Here is a 25,840-nt window from a genome sequence, read left to right as displayed (position 1 = left end):
TAACAGCTTCAACTTTGAAACTGATACAGAGAAGACTAGTCATCTTAAGCCGTATCATCTTGTAGCTGGTCAAAAACAAAGTGTTTGTTCATCGTGGTCTTGTCATTGCAGAAAAAGACCCGTTATTTCCTTGAGCTTATGTGAAATGATGTCAGTTTTGACTCAAACTTAAAGACAGTTTTGTTACTTGTGGAATAAAGCAAGCATTCACACATGATAAGTGTGAAATTGGATTGGACACATATTAAAACATATCAAATGCAGCCTTTGACAAACAGACTAAACAACATCACATGTTGAGCTTTGTGTGGAAGCATAGACTTCCTTGAGTGAATATTTTTTAAGGACATGCAGGATGTAAATTTGTGTTTCTTTACACATCACAGTTCAGCATTTGTGCACTGAAGCATCAATGATGCTGTTTGCCTGTGCACTTTACAGTTGCAAGATGCTCACAAAACTAAGTTAAATGTGCAGTTTGGTTATATTAAAGTTGCAATATGGATTGCAAATCACAGCAAATAGCAGTAGTTCAGACATTCTACAAATTAATGCAGAATGTTTTTACTTATCACAGTTGAGCATTCGTGGCAGCATCAGTGGCGCTGAATGTCTTTGCTCTGCAGCTGCCAGATATTAAAAAAGTCAAGTTAAAGAAGCCCTTTTTACACATTGATCCTACAATAGGTCCACAACGAAGTCCCTATATTACGCCGGCTTTGCTTTTTACACTAGAACCAAACAACCTCAGCATAATACCGCCCGAGTGTGTGATTTCAGATAGCATGCCAGCATTCCGGAAGCTAAAGAGGTGCAACAGGTGTGACGTAACACAACAGCGTTGGCCTCTAATGTGACATATAACATTTCAAAGTGTTGGGCACTTTCTGAACAATAAGAACAACATATCAAGGCAATAACAATCGTTTACCATCCTGTCATATAGGGGTTAATCTTGTACTCTGCTCAGACAGCAAGGACCTCCAATTTGTGGACATTTTCAGTTGCTTATTAAATCTCCTGGCAGTGGGTTGCACACATAACATGTTGTCAAAACATGGCACCAATGTTGTCGGGCTGGCTGTCTGTTTCACACAGACATGGATTCAGCACGGTTACTTCCTCTGCTGCCGGCCTAAAGGTGGGACAACTCTGTCCCCCGAGTTCACAATCATATCTTAAATACAGAACGATGAGGCGGGATAGACCAGAGGCTAGAGATACACCACGAATAGTTCAAGTTGAAGCAAAAGAGTTATGTGTCGAAAACCCTTCATTTTTCAGAGTACATGCTTTCATTAGAACCTCCCTCCCTGCCTCATGATAAACACCCACATCTTTCAAACTCCACACCCCAAGTTTGTCACACAAGTTCAAGCCAGAACCCCACTTTAGAGAGTTCTCGAAAGAGCCACAGAAGACATCATACAACTGAGTTCACTGGATATATAGTAAACATCATGATAACTGAACTGAACTTTAGGGTAAAATTGTTGGAATGCTCCTTTAATTGTGCTGTTTCTTGACATTACAGTTCACAAAAAATACTACTTAAAATGGATTCATGGTACAAATGAAATTCTAATGCTGAGAAATTCTCACAGTGTGAACAACACAAGCACCATCTCTGACTTGCAGATTGGTATGTAGGCCAGCAGTCCTGCACAGCCAAGCATATGTTGTCCAGTAAGCTGTTTGAGATGTCCCTAAACAGCAAAAACTGCAACCTCTTGCAATTTAGAAATCGCTGTCGTGGATGTAAGGCTGTTTTGTTTGTTTATTTTTGTTTTCTATATTTTCCTGCAGCTGCTACTCCATGTTTCATACTGCATATTGCAGCGTCAGTAGTAGGTGTCTGTGTGTGCACATGAATGAACGTGCTTTCAACAGATGGCCTTTTGCTCCGAGTCCTCTGGAGGAATCTCTCCTCCTTCCTGAGGCTGTTATCGCACAACACATCTGCTGCTCTGATTCCCACTAAAAGAAACACAACTAAAAGCTGTCGTCTCCTCGCCCGGCCGAGGCTAACCAGCGCGGCAGCACTCCAGGTCAGGAGCTTTTAGCCGTACGGATTGCTTCTGGATTAGTTACGCGCTGCCAGAGGAGGCGAGACACGCAGTGATGTGGTTGTTTTCACTTTGTCTTTCCATAGTCTTCATATGATTCTCTTTCTTCTGTTTTGCCCTCTAACCACTACTACCAGTAATCATCTCCTCCACCACCACCACCTACCCCCTGCTACGGCAGCCTGTTATCAGAGCCCAGTGTCGCCCCTCCAGGCAGCGCTCTTTGGACTTCTCTTTATGAGCGAGCAGTGTTGGGAACAGCCCACAAAGATCAAACATGATGGCTCAGTTTGAGGCTCGGCTCTTTGCCTCAGCCTGTTTTGATGTGAGGTGGCTCTAAAGAAAGTGTCATCACCACAGTTTTTCTGGTTTAGCCACTTTTTGCATCTTTGTAACTGTCAGAATGCCTGTTACTGAGCAGCGGTTTGACACACTCAGTAGTTTCTAAACATACCAGGTTAAAATAGGATAAATAGCCTACATTTGACAGTTGTGTATTTCTATAGGTTATCATGGAAAACTAAACTTAAGCTTTAGTTTGTCTTAAAGCATTATGAGTTGTAGCTTGTGTCAGCTCAGTCAACCTAAACAAACACTAGCCAGCAGGCTAATTAAATAAAACAGCCACACTGGTGCTAATGCTTATTAGTTTCTGCTGAATACATTTCAGGAATAATCCACTAAAATGTTTTTAGTATCAAACATTCATGGCACGTAGGCTTGAGAGGTGAAGTAAGCTCACATTTAATAACTGACGCACCTAGCAGTTGCTTTAGAAGTTAACCTGCTAGCTAGTTAGCTGCCTAGCAAAGCCAAATAAACAAAGCCAAATTGCTAAAAGGCAGCTAACTAGCCAGCAAGCTAATTAATTTAAAAAAGTAGTTGGTGCTTTTGATGCTTATGGGAGATTCTACTAAATACACTAAAAAATGATTCCACGAAATCTTTTAATCATCAAAACAGTCCCCACTAAAAGTTTGCAGCTATGTTAGCTTGTTTCTTTGCAGAAAATGTTAGCTGTAGCCTACTTTGAATTTGCAATAGTAGCAGCAAAATACAGCAAAACTTCACAAACTACATTTGAATGATTTGAATCATTTCCTCTCTGTCTGTTTACATGTTCAGTATGTGCTAAACATTTATATTTTTGCCAAAGTATGGCTAAATTCACAGCTTCTCTTTGTTACTAGTGCAGTTAGCTGTTAACATTTGTCATTTCTGATCAAGCAAACATACTTAAATGCTAAACAAGTGAACAGTTTAGTTTCCTGGAAATTATTGACTTTTAGCCATATTTTAGTATATTTATTCTGAGCCGTCGTTAAAGCCTGCAGGAAATGAGTTTTATACAACACAGATAATAGACTGGTGCAGGAATGAGTCATAAAACACGGAAATTAGTTAGCATTTTAGCGCTTCCGTTTCCCGACGGAAAGTCGATGTTTTTTTTAAGTGAGCTTTTTTTTTCGTTCGATGCCTAAAATGCGTCAATAAATACCCTGCTTGTAAATTCTGAAGCCTTTATGTGATTTATTAAAGGCTAAATGAGACTACTGAATGTCATTATATTGAACACGGCTTTATATTCTTGCTGTAGATGCAACGTTAAGCCACATGACCTAGTGTAGTTTGTTCATCACCAACTTGAGTTTTTTTTTACTTCTGCCGATTGCATTTACACCGCAAAAATCATAGAAATGGTGTTCATTTGTTCTTGTGGAAAAAAAGGTCTAAGTATCATAAACGTTTGTTTGCCACAGATCTTATTTTCTGTAGTAATCAAAAATCCAATAGAAAAATCCCATTGGCTTTTTGCCATTGTGACGCTAACTTTGGTGTTTGCCTACAAAAAAAGAGAAAACATCATCAGAAGCTATCCAAAAAATCAGCATTAGCTACATTTTTATATAATTTCTAGATGTTATTTATTGTGCAGTTTGAAATTTTCACAAGCAAACTATTTTCTCAGTAACAAAGGCAGAAATTAGACAGTGTATTGTTGAATATGCCAACTGTATTCTATCAAGCTGGCCAAATTCAGAAATGTAGTCAGCTGTTCACTCTCTGTTCTCGGAGCCTCCAATATGGCTGCTGCAGGATGGGTTACATCATCACAAATCCCCTCAGAGAGAGCGTGGTATCTGGGGAATGAGTCTCGTGGTGGGAAAAGGATGTCTTGGCTGCTCCATTGGCCCGAATCCACCACAAACCTGACCTGGATACAGGCCTGGAAGATGGATGCGAATGTGATGCGATATTAACAGTAACTGGGTTCCTCTTCCATCTTTTTTTCATCTTCCTTTTTTCTCTAATCCCTTTTTGTGCACAGGCCCAGGACAAGAGGAAAGCTCTGGAGGAGACCAAAGCCTACACCACCCAGTCCCTGGCCAGCGTGGCCTACCAGATCAATGCCTTAGCCAACAATGTACTGCAGCTGCTGGACATCCAGGCCTCGCAGCTGCGGCGCATGGAGTCCTCCATCAACCACATCTCCCAGGTCAGAAATACACACAGATACACACACACCACAGACCATACAGCTGTGAAGAATGGTGCTCCGCACTTCCCACTTCTCCTTTCACTTTTACACAGACTCTGTTATTTTCAAACACAGTATGAGTCCTTCTGTAATATCCATGGTTCCTTTTATTGGTGTATCAGTCTTACACAAGTGTCTGACTGTCTGTGTGTTTGGCCAAATGACTGCGAGTCTGTTTTTCTTTCTTTTGTGCCCTTGTCTTCTTCAGAGGCACACAAGCATTATGAAACATTTCACCACAATCCATCTAACTTGCAATTATTGGTCTGCACAACTGATTACTGAGCAGCCCTAACGCACATAGGGACATACTTATAGATCTGTCTTTTAGCCAGTAGTAGCATCTTACATATAGAAAATGACTATATTGCAAACATTAATTAGAAATTGTCACGTCTTTTTTTTTTTTTTTTTAGCCACCAGCATGATTCTCACTTTGACCTTTCAGTTCTCCCACTGTCTTATGGCTCTCTCCCTCTCAGACACACAAAAAAACAAGACTCACAAGCATGATTCATCTCGCACACACCCCACCCATCAACATCACTCTCTCTCCTAGGTCATATAGTGTGTTAGCAGGCGAGGCATGTGTTTTTGTACCTGCACATTTTGCGACCATGGAGCACCAGTGTGACTTGCAAAGATTATTAATATGTGAACTAGAGAGTTGTTGGTTTGTTTTTGGGCTAACAGTGAATAAATCCTTACGTTTAAAGGCACTGCGGTAACAGTTTAACTTTCTCCTAACCATTAACTTCTAACTGTTGACACACTTCCAGCCTGAGACGAGCTGTATGCTTCAAAGTAAAAGCACCAGTGGTTCTGCTTTGATTTATTTCACTGCAATGGTACTTTATTTGACTTTATTATAACGGTACTTTATTTGACTTTATTATAACTGTACTTTATTTGACTTTATTATAACTTATTTGACTTTATTATAACTGTACTTTATTTGACTTTATTATAACTGTACTTTATTTGACTTTATATAACAGTACTTTGTTTGACTTTATTATGACCATACTTTATTTGACTGCTGAGCAAAAAAAAAGTTTTAAAAAAGTTAATAACTTACAAATTATGACAAAAAGGTAGTTTCTTGCAACTCTAGAATTAAGATAAAAATATTCACAAACGAAAAAACACTTCTGGTTGCTGATAAGTAGTGTTTAACTTTTGATTTGATCCGGACCTGTGGAAAATGTCACCATCAGCATATTATTTTACATCAATAAAATCTATTTTATCATTATTTTGAGTCACATTGTTGAAAGAATTTAGTTGTCTGGGTTCAAGCAGGATAATAGGTCTCCATTCATTGCACATCTGGCTTTCTATTTCCTTGTCGGAGATGGTGTTGCGTTCAAGGTCCCTGAAAAAAAACGGGAGGAAAAAAAAGGCAGAATATTCAAATTTTATTTTTCACAATCGAATCCCGTGCCATCGAACGAAGCTTTGAAGCTTCAAATTTTTTGGGTCAGCCCTAATTATTACCGTACTTTATTTAACTTTATTATAACAGTACTTTATTCAACTTTATCATACAAAAATAGGTACTTTTCTAAACTTTATTGTAACTGTATTTTATTTTGTAGTTTGGTATTTTGGTAGTCTACAGTAGTTCAGAGAAGATTTCAAAATATCGGGAGATACATACAGTGTATCATGATATAGCCTAAAAATACTGCATTATCATGTAGGCCATGTAACCCAGCTCTAGGCTTATGATGGGCAAAATATGAATAAACTGTCAAAGGTTTTGCTGCACCCTTAATACACTGGAAGCTACACTAGGTGGTTGAATTAGGGCATCGTGGGCAGAGTTTTTAGAAATCAAAGAGCATATAATTAATGCATTTATGTGATGACATATTTAGATTTTTCAGCTATTGAATCACCTAAAAAAAACAGACATTCCTGTCTAGTTATTTAATCATTACCAATTTCTCAACTGAATTTCCAGAAAATGTATTATATCATGATTGAGGATATACCCTGATAAATATCTGTAATGCTCACTTCTATAACACGTCATTCCTAACTTCAACATGTATTGAAAATTGTGGCTTTGTAGTTTTTTCTTTCCTAACCTTTTTCTTTCTATAGCATGAGGATTCTGCCATGTGCAGGTAAATCCAGCCGCTCATCCAATGAAGGCATTAAGAGCTCAGACAAATCAAACAAAGAGCTCCAGCCATGTGGCACCTCGTAGATTAGGAGTGGGTGGCATTCACCAAACCTGGAACTCATGTATAACACAGTCATGGCTGAATCCGAACTTAGAAAATAAGTGAAAAAAGGAGAGGTATTTGCTGTTTATTTTTGCTGTGATGGAATGGGAGGAGTATTTCTTTTTAGTTTTGTCTTTCCCATGTCCGCTATCTGGTGTTTTTCCTCTGACAGAGCTTTGCTAAGAGCGCCAGAAATTCTTTCAGGATACACTGAAGGTCAGATTTTCAGTCTAATGGAAGCAAAGAGGACTTGTGAGACTTGAGGGCTTGAGAGAGAGAGCAGAGAGAGAGAGAGGGATCCCGCAAGTCAGAGGAAAGGCTGAAGGAAATGGAAGATGGATGATGACGAGCAAAGAAAGGAGAGAGAGAGAGAGAGAGAGAGAGAGAGAGAGAGAGAGAGAGAGAGAGAGAGAGAGAGAGAGAGAGAGAGAGAGAGAGGAGAGAGAGAGAGAGAGAGAGAGAGAGAGAGAGAGAGAGAGAGAGAGAGAGAGAGAGAGAGAGAGGCCAAAAAAAGGCATATTTACTCTCCAGGTTTTGAGTCAATATCCTGACAAATAGCATTCAGCCGATACCAAGGTCACTGCCTGCCTTGGTCTCCATGACAACCCCCTGGGCCATGTCGGAAAAGCATATGAACACAGTTAGATATGGTGCTTTAGATCACAAGAAGAGAGCCAGCGCCACCCGGTAAACTCCAAGCTGGCTTACATTGTTTGACTTCTGTCTCTGTTGCAAGTGCTCATCACCCTCTCTTGTCTCGTGCATGGGAAATTCCATCCTTCCTCTGCTATATTTATGCCAACCTTTGTGTACTTGGCGTAGCCATGGTGATGGTGAGCTACATGGTGTCACGTTAGGTCAGCTGATGGTCAGTAAAGAAATGTTTTTCCCCAACTTTTTGGTTTCTCCTTTTTGTTTTATGAATTGAAGTCTATCTGGAATAAAAAATCAAACTACAAACTAATTTACTTCCACTTTGTAGTCATCGCAGCTACAAGAAAAACACGCCATCCCTATTTGCATAACTTGTCCCTGAGAAATCTGAATGATTTAGCAGCTTTGCCTTGATAACTCTAAAAACTCTAAAAACGCAGAATGTCCCTTGCATGCTCAACATCTTCATCTCCATCTAGTTGTTTTATGTAAAAGCAAAAGGCGAGGTCCTAATGTGTTTTCCGTAATGAAGCGTATCTCTGTTTTAATAATAAAGAGACCGGGCTGCGAGCTCTGCAGGCCGTGTGGGTGTTTTTTATTGCTCTCCACCGTCCGGTTCAGAGGTGGATCATTATCATGTTGCCCTCGCTACTCATGGATATGATATTAGCGGCGGCCCTCGAGGCCAACGTTGCGTTCTGCTGAATGTGTAATGGAGAGAAAAGCCTGCAGCTCCAAGGATATATGTTGATTTAACAGTGGAAAGGAAGTTTTCTCAGGTGAATACCAATGAAACACGAGCATGACTCCTTTATCCTCGAGACACGAATAATAAACACACCTCAGAATTTACTAGGCTATACATAATCATACCAGCTTTTTCTTTTCTGTCCACAGTCCTCCTGTTAATGGTGTAGTCCAGTTTCTGTCCATCCCTGAAGCTGGGATGCTTCATGACGAGGCTCTCTTACATTAAGTTGTCAGTCAGTGTGTGGTGAGACATTGCCTGGCGTCAGGGCAGTTTCCTTCAGCTCGCCCACAGTTACAAGGGGTTCACTCTGGTCAGGGTGTGTCAGCTTAGCGGTGGCATCTCCCGCCTGGAACTGGTATCCCTCTGAGCTGGATGTCAAGTGTGCTGTGCTATATTGTACCCTAATAGAGCATACCTTATCTTGTATTCTGCTTGTGTTGGAAGACACAAAGGGTGTCTTTTTAAAGGGGTAAAAAGGGAACAACTAAGATGCGCCAAAATCATAAGAGTAGTTTGAATCTTTTAAATACCTTTAGCCATTAAAAGACTTCTGTATTTTTTGAATGTTGTTAGAAAAGTGCAATTAAACAACTGTAAGGCTGCAACCAATGCTTAATTTCTTCAACAATAATAATGACTCTTATAATATAGCACATTTAAAAACATGTTTTACAAAGTACTTTGTCAGACAAAGCAAAAGCAGTAACAGGATACCTAAAAGGCAATATAGCAACAGAATGCCAAACAGTCCTACCAAACATAAGCCAGACAAAGCGAGTTAAAAAAAAAATGCAATGTGTGAATGTAAATAAATACAAAGAAGAAATCAATGAAATCCAAAAAAGACAACATCACATAAAAGTAAGTTTATAAAGTTGGGTTTTAGTGATTTTACAGAAGTTACTGACTCCCCAAATGTTACCTCCTCAGACAGGTCGTTCCAAGACGAGAAGCCCTGATTGCAAAAGCATGGTCACCTTTAGATTTCAGTCTGGACTTCAAAACAGCCAGAAAGGCCCCACTTGAGCGTCAAAAGCTGTGAACTGGCTCATACAAGGTCAACATTTCTGCTGTGTAGCTTAGTGCCAGACCTAGACAAGCTTTAGAAATGATCGGTAAAATCTCTAAATCAATTCTAAGGCAAACAGGAAGACAATGAGCACGGTTACATGCGCACAAAAATCAGATAACTGGGAATAATCAGGTAATGGTAATAATCCGATTTGACGCGTTTACGTGCACTTCAATAATCTGATAATCAGAAAAACCTGGTTTACATGATTCAGTCCTTCAGTTGGATTTCTCCTCAAGTACATGACATAAAACTCAAACTTCCTGTTACAGTAGGTACTCATATCCTTGAAAAACCTCGAAAAGTACGCAAGTCATATATTTGCAAAATAAAGCACTCATCATGCTGACAGCTTATATTCTTACAGTACTGTTTGTTTTTATCATTAACAAATACATGTGAGAGCATTCTAATGTGTAGTTTATCAATGTGGAGCCAATTTTACATACTTTGGGTAGATTCGGAGTAAAAGTACTGCAAAGTGCAATATACAAGTGTATTGTATATAAACTTGTCACACAAAGTGCATAACATATAAGTAAGATAAAATAAAAGTGACAATTTAAACACTGAGAATATAAAAATATATTATTTTATGTAAAATCTTTATCTGAAAGGAAACAAAAGCTGTCAGATTAACGTAGTGGAGTAGAAAGTACAATATTTCCCTCTAAAATGTAGTGGAGTGGGAGTATAAAATAGCAAAACCCGAAAGAAACCAGATTAAAGGGTATACATGCACCGAATAATCTGACTATTGGGGAAAAAGCTAGGTGTGTTTATCTGATTTCTCATAATCAGATAATGGCTTTTATCTGATAAAGTCTATCGGATTATGCTGTTTACATGACCGCTTGAATAATCAGGTAACTCCAGAAACCAGATAATGATCGGTTTATTAGTGTGCATGTAAACGCGCTCACTGACGAGAAGCTAGAATTTGGGTGATGTAATGTCTCCTGTTAAGGCCACCAGGATGTGTGCAGGACTTTGACACCAATTTTCGTAGTGGCCAAACAGTGGAATTACAAACCCCAAGCCCGTCACGCGATGCCATGGGGCCTAAAAGTCTTTTTCCCATAGACTTACATCGGGAAAGAGACATCTGTAAATCAGTGGATACATTATTTTGAGCATTGCAGCCCCCATGAAATGACTTATTTCACAACCAGGGTTTGATTCATTCGGTCTGATAACATTCGGTAAATCTAGAAGAGCTGCGAGACTAAATCATTTTATCCCCATTTAAGTTACCAGAGTGCTAAACTGGAAGCAGCTGGCTGGGCTAGTCTCTACTGTGTTTGCTTGGGAGCTTTTTCGGCTTCATGCATCACTGAGCAACTTTCATATTTTCAAAATAATTTACTGAATAGTTCAAGTTCAGCTTAATTATTCTGAAAATATGTAGGTATGTTCATGAATTATCACCTATCTCTATAATTAATCTGTCTAACATCTACAGAATAAAGCAAAACCGTTGAATTGTTGACTCTCAATAAATAAGCTGTTGAAATGTTACAAGTACTCTATAAACCATCTCAAGGTCCAAATGAAGTGTTCCAAATTATTTGGAAGTTTGAAACAAGTAAGCAAGGGTTAGATGAATGGCTAAAAAAATTAATATAGTTTTGTGTTGAACAAATATGTTTTCTGCTTTCTTATCCTGCTAATGACTTTGCAACTCATCACATTGACACTGCGAGTGTCAAACTCCAGGTTGGAAACTACTTGACAAATTGTTAAAACCCTAATCAAGTTGCCAGCAGAAACTGTTTTTAGTAATATCAGAATCTTATGACTCCCATGTGCTCTCATTAATTAAAGTGCACTTGAAACAGTTTGTTGTGTTTATCAGGTATGGAGTATCTTCACCTGAGCTGCTCATTGATATTCAGTGGGAGTCAGGGTCAGGCTGCAGCAAAATGTGTGTGCTTGAATCTGTGTGTGCAGTTACCGATGCACAAATATTTGAGTGTGTGTGTGTGAGTGTGTGTGTGCTGACAGGTATTTGTTTGTGCATCACCTCCCCTGCTGTCATTGCCATTCACGAGCCGGGGTCTCTCTGCAGTGGTGAGGCGGAAGGGCTGATGGGAAAATAGAGTAGCTCGCGGGGCTTCCACCTTGTGCTGCGTGTGAAGTGGCTGCTAAGAGGCTGCGAACAGGGAGCGCTTTGTCTCTCCGGCGGAAGAAAATGTCTCACATTGAGGACTTCTCTGTGATACCCCGAATAGAAAGGGCAGAGAGGGAGAATAGCGTGTGTGTGTGTGTGTGTGTGTGTGTGCGTGTGGGAGATCATGCACATACAACCTTATGTGCATGCTGCAGCGTCTCTGTCCTGATGAAAATGTTTTCCTGATATCTGAAGTTTAATGGAGTAGCTTCTTCCTCAACTCTGATCTGCACCACATAAGCTTTATAAAACTGAACCCAGGGGTATGTAGCTCTACACGTGAGCTCTATTTGGAAGTTCTGAAGTCTAAAGTTCTCAAATCTGAAACTGTCATTGTTCCACCCTCTGTCGTTCTTTTGACAGAGTCATAGTTTCGGAGCCTGTGGCAGCTTCGTCGAGGGAGTGTTAGTGTGGGGAACAAGACATAACAATGGAATAAAAGCAGCCTTATTTAGAGAAACTCTGAATAACAGGAAGAAGAGTAGATACAACAATAGAATACATATTGTTGCTTTGTGCATGCTCAGGGAACAACAATAGGCCTGCAGTCATCTCATAGTTCAGTACGATACACAATACAGAGGTCACTGTTTGGTACACTTGGAATATTTTTAGCAAACATGGAATGAAAACAAATTGTGATAGGAGGGATGCAGCGATTTATCGGCCACACATCGGTATCGGACAATATTTGCCTTGTTGACTGCCATCACCTTATCAGTAGGATGTTTTTCTGTTTTGTCACATCAATTTTTTGCTTACTGAAAAGCAGGGCTCAAGACTAACGATGTTCCGTCATTCTGGGGAAAACATGTCTGGGATGAACAGTGATCTTCCCCAGGACGTCTTCAGGACAAAAGGACACAGTGAACTTGCTATAAACATGTTTCCCTGTTAATGCTTAATTGTGAACAACAAATCCATGTTGACGCTGACAGGAGGAGAGCTAGTTAACGTTAGCTGTTAGCAGTTGGCAGCTGCACTAAGTCATAATTTCCATGTTCCCAGTCAGAAGTTTTCACTGGAGCGCCCCCTTAAGTCGGATATCTGGCTTGGAAAGTTGGACGAACCTAACCAATCCCAACCTCAAAATCCAAAATGGCTGCTCTATGCATCAACAGCAGTGAAAGCTGTAGTATTATACCGTTTATTAGCTCTTCTGTGTGGTTTGTGTTGCACTACATCAGTCAGACACACCGTTCTGTGCAACATGCAGTGTAATGCATTGTTATTAACCAGTATCACTAACAATGGCTGAACTGGCTTGAACTGGTAATGCTACCAACATGTTGGTCTTCTGATTTTTTTGTACTGGAACGTGATCGACTCAAATGTGACGTCATTCCCAAGTCCGACCTCTGACTTCTGAGGGAAATGGAATGCAGCATAACTACTGGGTTACATTATGTTGCGTTCATGCTACATTCAGTAAAATTGAGTGCTGGTGGAGGATAAATTGTAATGTTCTCACGATGTGTTCAATGTAATCTTGTAAAATGTAGTTTTTGGTGAGTTGTTTGAGGAAATAATTTGTCGGTTTTCACAGAAATACAAAATCGATAATAATGAGGAACTTATATTATATACAGTTCAAAGGCTTTTGGAGAAGTTATCTTAGAAATGTTTTTCATGTGAAACTATAAATTAAAGGTTGTTTCATACATTTTTATGATTGAATTTATGCTAATTCGAAGACATAATAATAAAGGTCTGAATGACTTTAAAACAGGTACATTTTTGATAATTAAGAGTAGGGCTGCAAGTAAAAATAACTCCTATGATATACGGTCACATCCTCAGTGCATGCATGTCTTTGCGATGAGATATAAATACAAAAGGAAATCATTTCTGATGACTTGAGCTTGAAGACCCGTGACCTTAAAATAGCCAGTGATGCATTCACACCAGCACCCACACATATGCTGAGCTAAAAATGACGACCATATTGATGTGAAAGTGGTCAAAGCAATTTTTATTGCCACCCTCTCAGAAAACCCCCTCAATTCTGAGTAAATTGTTATAATTGTTGTTTGGAACATTATTAGCAAGAACAAATGACTAAATTTTCCGCTTCCATCTCATTTTCCATGTTGTGGAGGAAATACTGAGTCAAGCTCAGGCAACAATTGTGGGGAACTCCTTACGTGGGAGCATCATTACTCCTTTAGTATTTCACTGAGACTGTTTTGTTTTGTTTTGACATTTATTTTGAAGTGCAAGAAGTGATTCCCTCTTTATCAGATTGTCAATGAAGCTATTATTATACCGCACATTGGCCGCTAGTTAATTAATGAAGTCAGATTTGAGTGTGTATATCTAATGTGGGGGTAAAATAACTGATGTTTTTATTGTAGAAAATCCATTTGACAGCTCACTGTTTTGCCAGTACAGCTGTGTTTTACAATGATGTTAAATGGCTTTGCACTTACATTTGGATCTGGCCCGTGTGCTGCTTGAACCCAGTGACCACAGTGATGAAGCAGCACTACAACAGGCTGGATGCAGAAAGCAGCTGACACATCTACTGTACACTCCCAGTGTGTTGCCAGTCACAGATATGAGGTTCACTGAGATGCTGTTACACAATATTCTTATCTGATCACATGAGTCAGCCCACTGTTTGTATTTACGATCTCAGCGTGGCACGCATTTTGTTTTTGGGTTATTTTTCATTCCAGTCCTCAATCCTCGGATGTGCAGTTGCATGCCGTTAGACTCTGCTGCTTTTGTGTGTACAGTGCCATGATAAGAACGCACACACACATGCAGCACACAGACTTAGGGCTGCGTCTGTGTGCTGCAGTGCTTGCTTTTTGACCTCCCGTCGAGGCAGAATGGCACTCATCCAAACAGGAAATGAAGCCTTATAGTTCTGTGTGTGTGTGTGTGTGTGTGTGTGTTTCCTGCTGATCCCTCTGCTTGCCTGTGTATTTTGGTCTCTCTCCTGCCTCTCCTGGTGGTCTCTCCCACTTGCCTGGCTGTGAAATGCAGAGCTCCATGCAGAGTTTGTCTGTATTTTCTTTTTTCACTGCTGGATATTTACACATAGTCTACATGTCTCTTTCTCTTCTCAGTGGATTATAGTGTCGCGTCTGTGTGTGTGGCTGAGTCTTTGTGTGGTCCATTGCCTCTGAGGCTGTAGTTATTTAAAGGTTAAAGACATGGGTCAGATATTGGAAAGTGGCAAGTTTGGATTGAGAGTGTCTCGAATTATTTTGGATTAGAAAACATCAAATCCAAAGATATATGCCTTTAATTTAAGATGGGACTGCAGCTCGTGATTTTATTTTTGTTATGGATTCATCTGTCGATAATTTTTTTAATTTGTTTGGTTTATTAAATGTGGAAAAAATGAAGTTATAAGAGACCCAAAATATAGTTTAAAATGATCTAAAACATATGCAAAATCCCAACATTTGAGATCCAAAGAATATTTGCCTTTTTTCCTGATTATACAGCTTTGATAATAAATCCATTTTACAAATTGTTGCTGTTTTAATGTTAATTGATGGAAGATAGATTATGTATGAGATGAAAATGCCAAATATTTTTAGGCTTAAGTCTCTCAAGTGTAAGAATTTGCAGTACACAGTCAGCTAATAATATTGTAAATTGAAGCCAGCAGCGTTTATTTTTAACTTGTCTAGAGATAATGAATTGGAAGATGACATATTCAGCTCTAAGAACTTGCAATGGGAATTTATAGACTAAAAAAAGTAATTCATTAAACAATTAAAATAGACAACAAAATATGGCAGATGAATCAATTTTGAAAATAATTATTTGCAGCTCTGTTTTGCACATTTTGGTGTGAGTGTTTTTTGTTGCTGAAACATGTTGTGATATTGGTAGCACACTTCTGGCAGCATCCTCATCCCTAAGCAGCTAATGGGAGTCAGTAGGGGGGAGATTGGAAGTGGTAACAAAAATTCTAATGGAAGGCAGTTAAGCCTTCAACTGGAAAATTGGTATTGTAAAAATGATTTGGTAAGAAATAATTTTGTCATTGCTTTTGATCAGCAACTCTGTACAGTGTTATGGTTCTGATATTGGTATGGAGCACCAAAAATCTCACACACTCCCCCTTATTTTTCATATATTTTAAACTGTTAATTGTATTTTTCAGCTGATACATAAATCATTTTGTTTTTAAATGTCACAAAAAAGGTGAGAAATGTCCATCACAATATTCCAGAATTCATGCAACAGAGGGTCCAAAACTCAAAGGATAATGAGGGTGTTTATAATTCAGAGGGACTGTTGCACACAGCTCTCAACATGGCTGAGTTGATGGCTAGCAGCTAACTGTGCCAGCAGCATAAACAGTGCTAACAATGTCAACATTTCTGACAGAGCTAACAGTGTTAATGTGGGGGAAACTGGAGGGTGGGTGTTTCACTTCCATAATGATGCTGTCTGGATGTACGGTGGCGAGACCATCTAATGAGCACAGTGAAGTAGCTAGCCAGTGGAATACACACACAGAGGCTCATGGTCAGTAACATACACGTATAGCTGAACCAGCTACCACAAAAAAGAAGCTCAAATTACAAACACACACGCCCCTTTTTGACTGCCTGTTCAAGGTGAGAATGTCACACTGTCATTCCACCTCACTGTTTTTTATTTAAGGTATGATTGCAGAATGGGGGGACAAAGCAGCCGCGGTAGCAACCGTGCTGGAAAAGACGTCTGTATAAAAGGGACAGCCGGCAGGATGGGACCACGGACGGGGCAGTTATGAGGTTTTGACAACATGTTATGTGTGCACTCCACTGCTGAGAGATTTAAAATGCAGCTAATAGCAGTTAGCAGCTAACTGAAAAAGAAGAATAGCAACCGAAAATGTCTGCAAATTGGGGAGACAGTAAGGTCCAGGATCTCCTTATCTGTCGATCTCTATGTGATTAATTATCTGATAAATTTGGCACTTCCCTTTAAGACCTTGCATTGCTGCATTTACCTTTCATAAGTCTTCTGTTCCTGTGTGAGTTGTGTGGTAACACACTGATCATCACCACCGTTGCCCTGCATGAATAGAGGTTAAATGTGAAATGACTGGTGACTGATGTAGTTCAGTGAATCATCAGCTCCTCTGCTCTGTGGTTACTTCCTCTCCTGCTATTCCTTCCCTTCCCCCACCGCAGAGCATCATCATCATTACCAGTGCATTCTTTCCCACTTAACAACCCTTAGCAATTACATCTAATCATTGCACCTCTGTTCTGCAGTTCCTCCCTGTGTAAGAATACTGTAGGCAATTATTTGACAGCTCCAAATAAACAAGGCTGATTAGGAAATACTCATTTCCCTGTACAGAAGACACAATCTGTGGCTGAAATTCAGCTCTTAGTGTTTGTTAACTGTATTGTTGTCTGGCTCTAAGTCTGGGCATTATGTAGGCTCACTCTCAGCACGTATGTAAACTTCAGAGCACAGTCAGGATGCTGTTTGGCTGCAGCCCAAAAGTTAGATTGGCAAAAGTCAGCCGAGGTGTTTCCAAATGTGCTGTGTTAGCAAACAAAGTGTTGACCTTGGCATCCTGATTCTTTTTTTAATAGAGGCTTTTTTTTTTCTCTGCTGGGAGAGACAATCCCTCCAAGGTTTCACACTTAACATCCTCACACAACCTCTGCTTCTGGCTCCATCAAGCCACACATGGGTTGTTAGATTTACCAGAGGAATCCGGTTTTTGAGGGATGTTTAACAAGAAGCTGCCAAACGGAGAACTCCCCGCGGGGCGTTTGACCTCCCATTTTGGCTCAGAGTGTGGATGGAAGCTCCGTCATGCTCCGTGTTGCACTAACTGCTCAGAGAAACAGCCCCACCGAAGGGCCTTTGGACAACGTTTGACTTTGCAGATGACGGGCTTCAGATGTGCTGGCTGTAATCACGCTGAGAAACAGAGCAGACAAAGAGGCATTCGCTCTGCTTCAACAGCCGTTTTGGCTCAGTGCAGAGGTGGGAGTGTTGGATTGCGCTGCTCCTACAGATGAGGCCTGTCATGGTGAGAAACAGGAGACAGAAGACTGCGAGCTTCTGCAGCCTGGAGGCTCAAGGAGCAGGCATGTGACCGGAAGTTTACTGCTTCAGATCTAGGACAAGGTGCCCTAGAGCGGTGGTTTCTGGGGGTCACAAGATCCGCACGAGGGGTCATGAGATGATTGACAACAAAGAATAATAAGTAGAAAAAGAAAATTGCACAGACACATTTTTGTTGTCTTTTTCCATAGATTTAACAGTCATACAGTCAGACCTCCACTGTAACTAAAGGAAGGGATGCCAGTGTTTCCACCAACAGGATACTTAGCACCAGAACCACTGGATGTCTTAATTACACAGCTGAATGATCGTGTTTCCGAGCTCTACATGTGTCTGTGTTTCCAGATTCCACAAAAGCAACCTGTTCAGGACCCTTCTCTGAGTAAGTTATTTCAGGAAACGTAGGAAACAACTGTAGTAGAAGCCAATCCGGCAGGTTGAGAGAAAGTGGGCGCAGCAGAAAAAAGGCACACCTCAGCACTCGTAGCACTTCATCATAAAATAACTGCTGCTACACACTGAGCATCACAAATCGTTCAAAACCGCTCTCTCTTGGCTAAATGTGGGTAACTGTGAGCGTGAAGTGGGGGCTTTGCTGAAGAAAGAGTCAACTTTCTCATGGAAAAGTAACAGTCAGAAAGAGAGATGTTAATGCCCTCATCAGGCTGTCTTCACCTGTTGGCAGCTCCGACTATTGAGATAAATCCTCTCACACAGTAAGCCTGAAACTGGGGTTCGAATGTGTTTAACAGACATGTGCTTCATAGTTATTATCTCCTCGTAATCCCACAGAACAAGGATTTCCAATTCCTGGACTGCTGTAAAGACAAGCTTATCTTAGCTCTCAGCCAAGAGTGGCCATTAATAAGACCTTGTGGCATGTCTTATTTCATAATCATGTGTAGTTCTGGTTTATGATATTACACGCCAGTAAAAATAGTCCATGTCCTAATGTTGTTGGACAGCATGCCATGGGAACTGAGTACATTTCAGTGTGTGTGTGTGTGTGTGTGTGTGTGTGGTATCTTAGAGGAGCAGAGAGAAGATGCCTCGCTGCCAGTGTGCTGAAACATTTCTTATAATTATCTGAACTCTATCATTAACCATTGGCACATTTGTCTGGTCTGGCTAGCCACACATGCACACAGACACAGTGGTATGTAGGGTGTGTTTGTCTAGTTGCAGGCTTTTCCTCCATGTTGTGTGTAAGCTCCCTACTACGCCTACAGTACACACGCTGTGCAGCTTTTTTTGTTTGTCCGTGTGTTTTGTGCATAGCTGGCATTTTATGGAGGATATCATCCTGCAGCCAGTCTGCCAAAGCGCTGAAAAGGCTGTTTTTTTCATGTGTTGAAGTGAAACCGGCTGTCTCAATGCCATATCAAAGTTTACAGACGTTTCTTTTCCCTTTCTAGTCTCTTCTTATCTCACCCTCCAAAACAGTGTGTGTTTGTTGTCGAGTTACATTTGCGTCAGGCTTCGAAATTCCACCCCTGCTGCTTTGATTGGACGTGCCACCGGACCGAGAGATTTATGCCGCTTTTGCTGATGTTGTGTGGACGCTCTCTGTCAGTGTGTGACCTGTTTTCCAAATTCTCCAACCAGACCTGACTCTCCACCCAGTCTGAGCAGTGTAAATCAGTAGGGTGAAGGAGAGAAGCTGGGTCAGAGAAGTTCACTGGGGGAAAGAATCTAGTGCTACTTTTGAAAGCTTTATCATGCTGATGCTATGATGCTCTTATTCCCAAAAAGACAATATTCCTATTAAGCTGTCTCCATGGCTAATGAAAATGAATATGCCACTAATATTCCCATTTACATGCAGCAGTTAGTACTCTGGTTAACATTCCTTAACATGTCATTTATTATGTGAAAATATGGCAACGTGGAATGGCTGGAGCCGCTTGTGCCATTTTGCTTCTTTGCATCAAATAGGATTCTTTTTCAGAGTTTTCCAAAGGTGACACAGCCTCCCTCTTTTATCCTTTAACCACCCTCTTGAAAAGGTCAGTGTTGCAGTAACTGCACATATCCAGAAACCTGATGATATCCAAGTCTTTCATGATGTTTAAAAGTATCTGTGTTTCTTATTCTGACCAGAGGTGCATGCTTTTCTTTTGGCATGCGTTTCGACTAGGGATGCATGATAATATCGGCACATCATCGGTATCCGCCGATATTGGCTTTAAAATGAAATATTGGAATCGGCCAAAATGCTGATTTATGCCGATATGACAAACCAGTATATGTGTTTTTTAGAAAAAGAGAGACACGACTGGTTGCTCTGTATAATCAAAAGTAGATCAAAACCTTGTGTCGGGCACTCATGGGGAATGGGAAACAACAGGATGTATAGGAAGGCAATCCAGGCACTCCAAAACTATAGATAACGAGGAAGGAAGTATTAAAAAGCCTTTATTGTAGTGGTTAAATCATTAAAGGAGCCAACATGTTTTGACCACTGCAGGTCTTGTCAGGGCTTTAAAAACAAGGTTTTACATCTGTTTTAGAAATTTCTTAAACCACCAGAAAGTTAAACAACACCCCGAGAAAACAGAAGGCTGTGAATTATTATTTTCCATAGGGATTTTCCAAATATTAAAGGAAACATTCTTTATTAATAGCATAGTATATAAATCAGGCAGTGAAATAGTAGTACTACACAATGGAAACACAAATACACGGTCTTGAACCAGGGTATAGGTAGGCCTACATAAATTAAAATACACATAAAATAAAGATAAACTGGGGTACAAGGATACAGATAAAGACACATATTCAGTCAGAGGATTTGGGGAATAAAGGTGCATAATTTTCCATAATATATTGATATATCAATATCAGTATCTTTTATTAGCCAAAAAAGTTGTCATATATTGGCATATTGGATATCAGCAAAAAAATCCAATGTTGTCCATCCCTTGTATTAGTAATATTTAAATATTTTTAATGGTATTTAATTTTAAGACTGCTGTTTGTTGTCCCTGTTTTTTGTATGTTAAAAAGCGGTAGCCGCTGATAGCAAAAAGGTCAAGAATTGATTGCCAATTTCTGCAAATCGTTGCCATTTACAAACTGACAACCGTTACTGTGATGTCGTACATTTTCTGGAAAACAACTTATTAACAGGTCACAGCAGTGTCACAGCAATTTGACCAATCCAGCAATTAAAATACCTGAGAAATTAAAGCCTTTCATTATATTGATGTTAAAATATTCACTTCAATTTAATATTTAATATTACCATAAGGCACTCCAACATTGCCCACAATGGACTAATACATCTCTACATGATAAAGTGTTTGATGCCACAGTAGAAAACGTATTTTTATAAACATGTATAGCATGTAACGATGTATATCATCATATTATTACCTCTGAACAGAAGTACATGCTTGTCAATGTTCTAATAAAAGGCAGAGCAAATACAGTTACATGAAGGCAGAGAGACACAGCACAGAATGACCTGAAAAGATTCAAGATTACTTTATCTGTCCCCAGGGAAATTTGTCTTAAATATAAAGGCTGCCACATAAAAATACATACATTGTGCAGAAAGAGACATAAAGTGCATTTAAATACATGCGACACTGCCCCTTATTATACATCCTCCTTTTCCCCTGAGTTTAGGAAATTCACTGACAATGGGATGAAAGAGTTTTATACTTTTTCTGGTATCTCCTCTCTGTGTTTAATGAGAACCCTATGTGATGGAAGCAGTTTGTATTCTGACAACAGGACATGGGAGGAGTCTGCGGTAATTTTCCTAGCCTTTTTAACTATTGTCATTGAGTGCTTAAGTGACATAAATAAAGTGATAACCCTTTTGCAAACCTAAGAAATGACTACAAAAGAAGTTAGAACAGGTAAATGGTATTGCATAGATTTGATATCAAAGTAATAAGTAGGTCCCCTGGGTTGTAAAAGTCTTATTTATTAATCCTGAAGTTCCCGTGCCAAAGTTTTTTGTTTTTTTTTATTCAGTATGGCCTTCTCTAGATTCTCATTACTGAAATGCATCTTCCAGTCAGACTGAATGGACAGCATCATTCATCTAGCACTTGCAAATTGACAGGCAAACATTAACAAACCAAGTCATGAATTCGGTATGTTAAGCAGAGGAATTATCTGTATTATACAACACTAGATATTTTTGCCATTATCTGTTCAGTATCCAAAAAGTAATGCCAGACTGCCCAGGTCGGCAAACATGTCAGTGTTTTGTCAAGTGACATGATATGACATCATCAGATTCCTGGGTGTTGAAGTTCAAACATTTACAATAGCTGACCCCGTGTCCCATTTTAGAGCTGCAAGCTTTCCAAGTGTAACCAAAATGGCAACAATCTGGATGAAAAAGAAAATAAATCACAAATATTTAGGCATGTGTTGCTACTAACAACACAACAAGAATCTTTCATCGTGGCAACCGCTGTGCTGACTCACTCTTATCCCAAACTGAGAAGTCCAAAGTGATTTTGGCTGTTTTTTTTTCTGTCTGGCTTTAACATGCGGGTGATGATGATGGTGTTGGCAGCAGCTCCATCGTATGACCTAGATCCTCACACTAGTCATATAGGTGGGTGACTCCTCTGCGGGTGTGTGGAGAATTGGATGGAATTAGAGGGACAGAGAAAAGACGAAACTTAAAAGGACGCAGAAGAATAATTGAGTGGAAGAAAGACTTGGCAACGAGTAAAAAGAGAAGTGAAAACATGACAAAGCAGCAAGAAAAGGAGGCCCTTTAAATCTGAAAAGCCTGTCGCTGATGGAGAAGCCAAACAGCTGAGCCAAAACTGCTCAGTGTTCTGGGAAAAACACCCACAGGCCTCAAACATATGGGTGACAGTGGTTGAAAACACATGTGAATCATCCACCTTTCAGTTTGGCAACATTTACTTGAGTTCAGTGTCTTTCCAGTGAACACATGGACCATTGGGATCAAGTAAACACCTCTAGTGCCAGTTGAAAAGTTAGAGGAAGCAGCCGAGGGAAGAGACAGGCTATTATTAAGTAGGTATTGGACCTTCACCCTGGGTCGATCAAAAGGAGTCAGAGTGCTTTTGCATTTAGACCTATGCATTTTGTCAGATCCGTTTAGCATTCTTTGGGCAACGGTCAGTGGATTAGCAAAGCACCCTTGACAGAGTGCAACCACTTGCTGCGGTTTTGAATTTGCCCTTCTGAGAACACTTGTATCATCGGCCTTCACACTTACAGCAGAGCAGTTTTCTCTGCATACAGGAAGGAGATTAACTCACCCTACGTCGCCTTCTCACTTCCCCCCTTTGCCAGCTGCAATGATGTTTGTCCACACGCTGCTCTCTGATAAGGGGAGTGTGCTCAGCCAAGACCAGATGCACTCCCAATTTAGCTACAATATTTCAACAACAGTTCTCTTGTTTAGGAGCAGTTTCTTTTGGTGGGGACTTTTCCTCTTTTTATAGTTTTGACAAGAACCTCTTCCACATAATATCTTATGATAACAATGGCCCATGACTTTCCAAGGTTGTGCAGGAGAGAAGACATTGGTGTGTTGGGGTCATAGTGAGGTGAAATTTTGTGTGAGTGACTAAAGGAACTGAAATTTTTGACATTGGTCCCGTATTGAGGGAGAGTGCTGCAGCCAGCAGCTGCAAAACAGGCTGCAATGTAACAACTTGAACCCACCCCTTTAAGCGCTTGTTTTTGCCACCGACAGGCTCATTGTTAAAAAAAAAAGTCCCTGCCAGTGCTGTCACAATACTGGAATTTCTAACTTCAATATAATACCTAGAAAAATATTGATATTCAATACCATTTTCAATACCACTGGGAAAATTGGCATTGAGGGCATACAGGTTAAAATTTCCATTAAAATATAAATATAATGAGGCTAAAACATGACAATGAGGACTTATCTTTTCTTGGTTAGTAGCAGGGAACAGCACAATGACTGTAGTAAAAATAGAGGGCAAAAAAGTGCAGCTGGTACTAACCTTTCTATTCTGTGGGAAATGAGTATTGAAACAGTTTTAAATATTTCACATTGATATGTATTGATTTTTTTTTTTTTTTGACAACACTAATCCCTACAGAGATAGATCCTTTGGTCAAAAATCATCATCTTTTTTGTTAAACCATAAAGTTTAAGTAGTTGACCTTACTGTCGCTATAGCCAAACCATCCAGACTCCCTTTAAATAAATAGGAATTTTTGTGTCTGGTGGGTTTTGCAATTGTAATTTTGGGGCTGTTTTTGGTTAAACAAAAACGATCTCACCTTACTTTTACCTTACCTTTATCTTTCACAAAAAGGTCCATCTCAGTTGGGATCCTTTCCACGATGTTGCAGTAACAGTGCAAGCCTGTCGGTGGCAACAACAAGCACTCTCAGTGGACGCAAATTAGTGGGGCACAAACTGGTTACATTGCAGCCTGTATCATGGCTGCCAGCTGCAGCACTCTTGCTCAATACCGGACCAGTTTCAAAAATTTGCTTTTCCCATTAGTCACTTCGACGCAAAAATATTGGGAAATAGGGTCCAGGTTGAAAAATGCTGAATTTTCCCTTTAAAGCTCTCTCTAGGCAGTAAAACCTGACCTAGAATGACTGAGCGATTCCTCACTCCTCCTTCTGTCTGGGTCCATCGCTGAACCCCAATCACTCCCCTGCAAATGGAAACCAAAAGGTCTGATTAGATTTTGGCCTAGTTATATCCAGACGATCATGATTTATGACAGCTTGAAATTTGGGCATTATCTCTGAGCTGTGGAGTCAAATTATTAGCTCCGATCCAATCACAGAGGAGGCCTTACACACTAGAGTTTGAAGTGCTGCTAAAATGGAATATTAGTACATCGGTTTGTTCGCCTCATTGGGAAGACTTTGTCACTGCACTTCTGTTTTTTATAATAGGAGCCTCTCGTGTTCTTGCAGCCCAGCTCAGGTAGAAAAAGATGACTGTAGTCCACGCTCTGTCATCCCTCTTAATTTAAACCGACACAACAGGGCATTGGAACAGAACGGATGTTTCCCCTTTGTACGGGAAGTCTCAGTGGGAGCAATTATGTATGAGCAACTTTGCCTGTTATGAAATATTGATTTGTCCTTTTTCTGTCATTTTGAACAATCCACTTCCTTTTACCCCTGCGTGTCCTGATAGAAGTTAAGTCTGCTTTGCGTTACTTTGCATGAGAGCTTGTCAGTTCTCAGGCCTATATCTCATTAATGTCAGAGTTTAAAACTAGACATGATATTGTCCAGAGATAGCTGCGCTGTGCTGGACTGCACATAAGTTCCACCAGTGTTGGATGAGCGATACTTGAAGGCTGAAGTCGTCCATAGAGTGGGACAGAGACAGAGCTCAGTCCAGCTCCAGATCCCTGTGGCATGAAAGGAATCCTCTGTTGGCGCTGGTCGCTGCCTCCTTCCCCCTTGTGAGAGACCATCGTTTTACTGGTCTGCCCTCAGCAGACATTGCAGCCTTTCATCTCTCAGAGGAAGGGCAGCTGCTCCTGGGCTCCTCTCGGCACAGTGAGAGTGTGGAGGCAGAGTAGGGAATGGAAAGGCAGTGGTGTGTGATGGTATTTAGATGTGTAGAAGACTGTTGGTGGACAGTGGTGTTTACAGCAATAGTAGATATGCCTCATTTATGGAATTGGACTGGCAGAGGATTAGTGGTCAACTACTTTGATGATCAAGTATTCATTGATTATGTAAAGATATGAAATATTTTGAACAGCTTTTCTCAGTTTTATAAGAGTGTGAATTGAATATCTCTGATCTGGAATTGTCAGTCACACAAAACAAGTGATTAGAAGATGTCGTCTTGGCCTTTGGGAAATTATAATGGAAGTGTTTCACAAATTCCTGACATTTATAGGCCAAACAATTAAACCATTAGCAATTGTAAATCCATAATGAAAATAAAGCCATTTCTCATATGAATCTCAGGATCTGATTCTCCGGATGTTGGACAAAGTCGCCTTTTTGTCCATGTAGGACAACTGGACATTGTCCATGTCAGATGAGTTCTCACCAACTGGACATACTCTATTTGGTTTAGGCGTAGGGTAGCACCTGGGTAGAGCGTGCAAGAGGCAGGACTCTGTAATATTTGTTAACATAGCTGGTTCTTAAGTACATCATAAATAGCCAATTCTCTTCCAGGTCCTTGAATTTGACAATTTTGGTGACAGGCTTTTTTGACAAGAGTTCCCAAATCTCCTTGTCTCTCTAGTTAGACACTTTTGTTGGCATCTTAGTGTAAATGACCCTTCTTCTTTACCCTGGGATGTTTGTAAACTTCCAGTTTCGCGCCAGTTGCATGA

General features: G+C 40.2%; 1 protein-coding gene and 1 long non-coding RNA gene across 12 annotated transcripts in view; one reads left to right on the top strand and one right to left on the bottom strand.

The window, feature by feature from the left end:
• abi1a (abl-interactor 1a) overlaps positions 1-25,840 on the top strand; it is a 69,754-nt gene that overhangs the window by 14,439 nt on the left and 29,475 nt on the right. For all 11 annotated transcript variants that reach the window (XM_050057226.1, XM_050057227.1, XM_050057229.1 and 8 more), the window contains exon 2: positions 4,396-4,563. In XM_050057226.1, coding sequence (XP_049913183.1) covers positions 4,396-4,563 — 168 coding nt within the window. The remainder of the gene's footprint in view (positions 1-4,395; positions 4,564-25,840) is intronic.
• Positions 20,696-23,297, bottom strand: LOC126398059 (uncharacterized). Its single transcript, XR_007570733.1, has 3 exons — positions 22,790-23,297; positions 21,975-22,120; positions 20,696-21,875 (listed from the first exon to the last, which is right to left on the bottom strand). It is a non-coding gene; the product is annotated as an uncharacterized LOC126398059 (long non-coding RNA).

Source organism: Epinephelus moara, chromosome 11 (genome assembly GCF_006386435.1).
Source record: "Epinephelus moara isolate mb chromosome 11, YSFRI_EMoa_1.0, whole genome shotgun sequence".
Lineage (NCBI taxonomy): Eukaryota > Metazoa > Chordata > Actinopteri > Perciformes > Serranidae > Epinephelus > Epinephelus moara.
The sequence above is the reverse complement of the archived record's forward strand: the minus strand, read 5'-3'. Positions and strand labels throughout refer to the sequence as shown.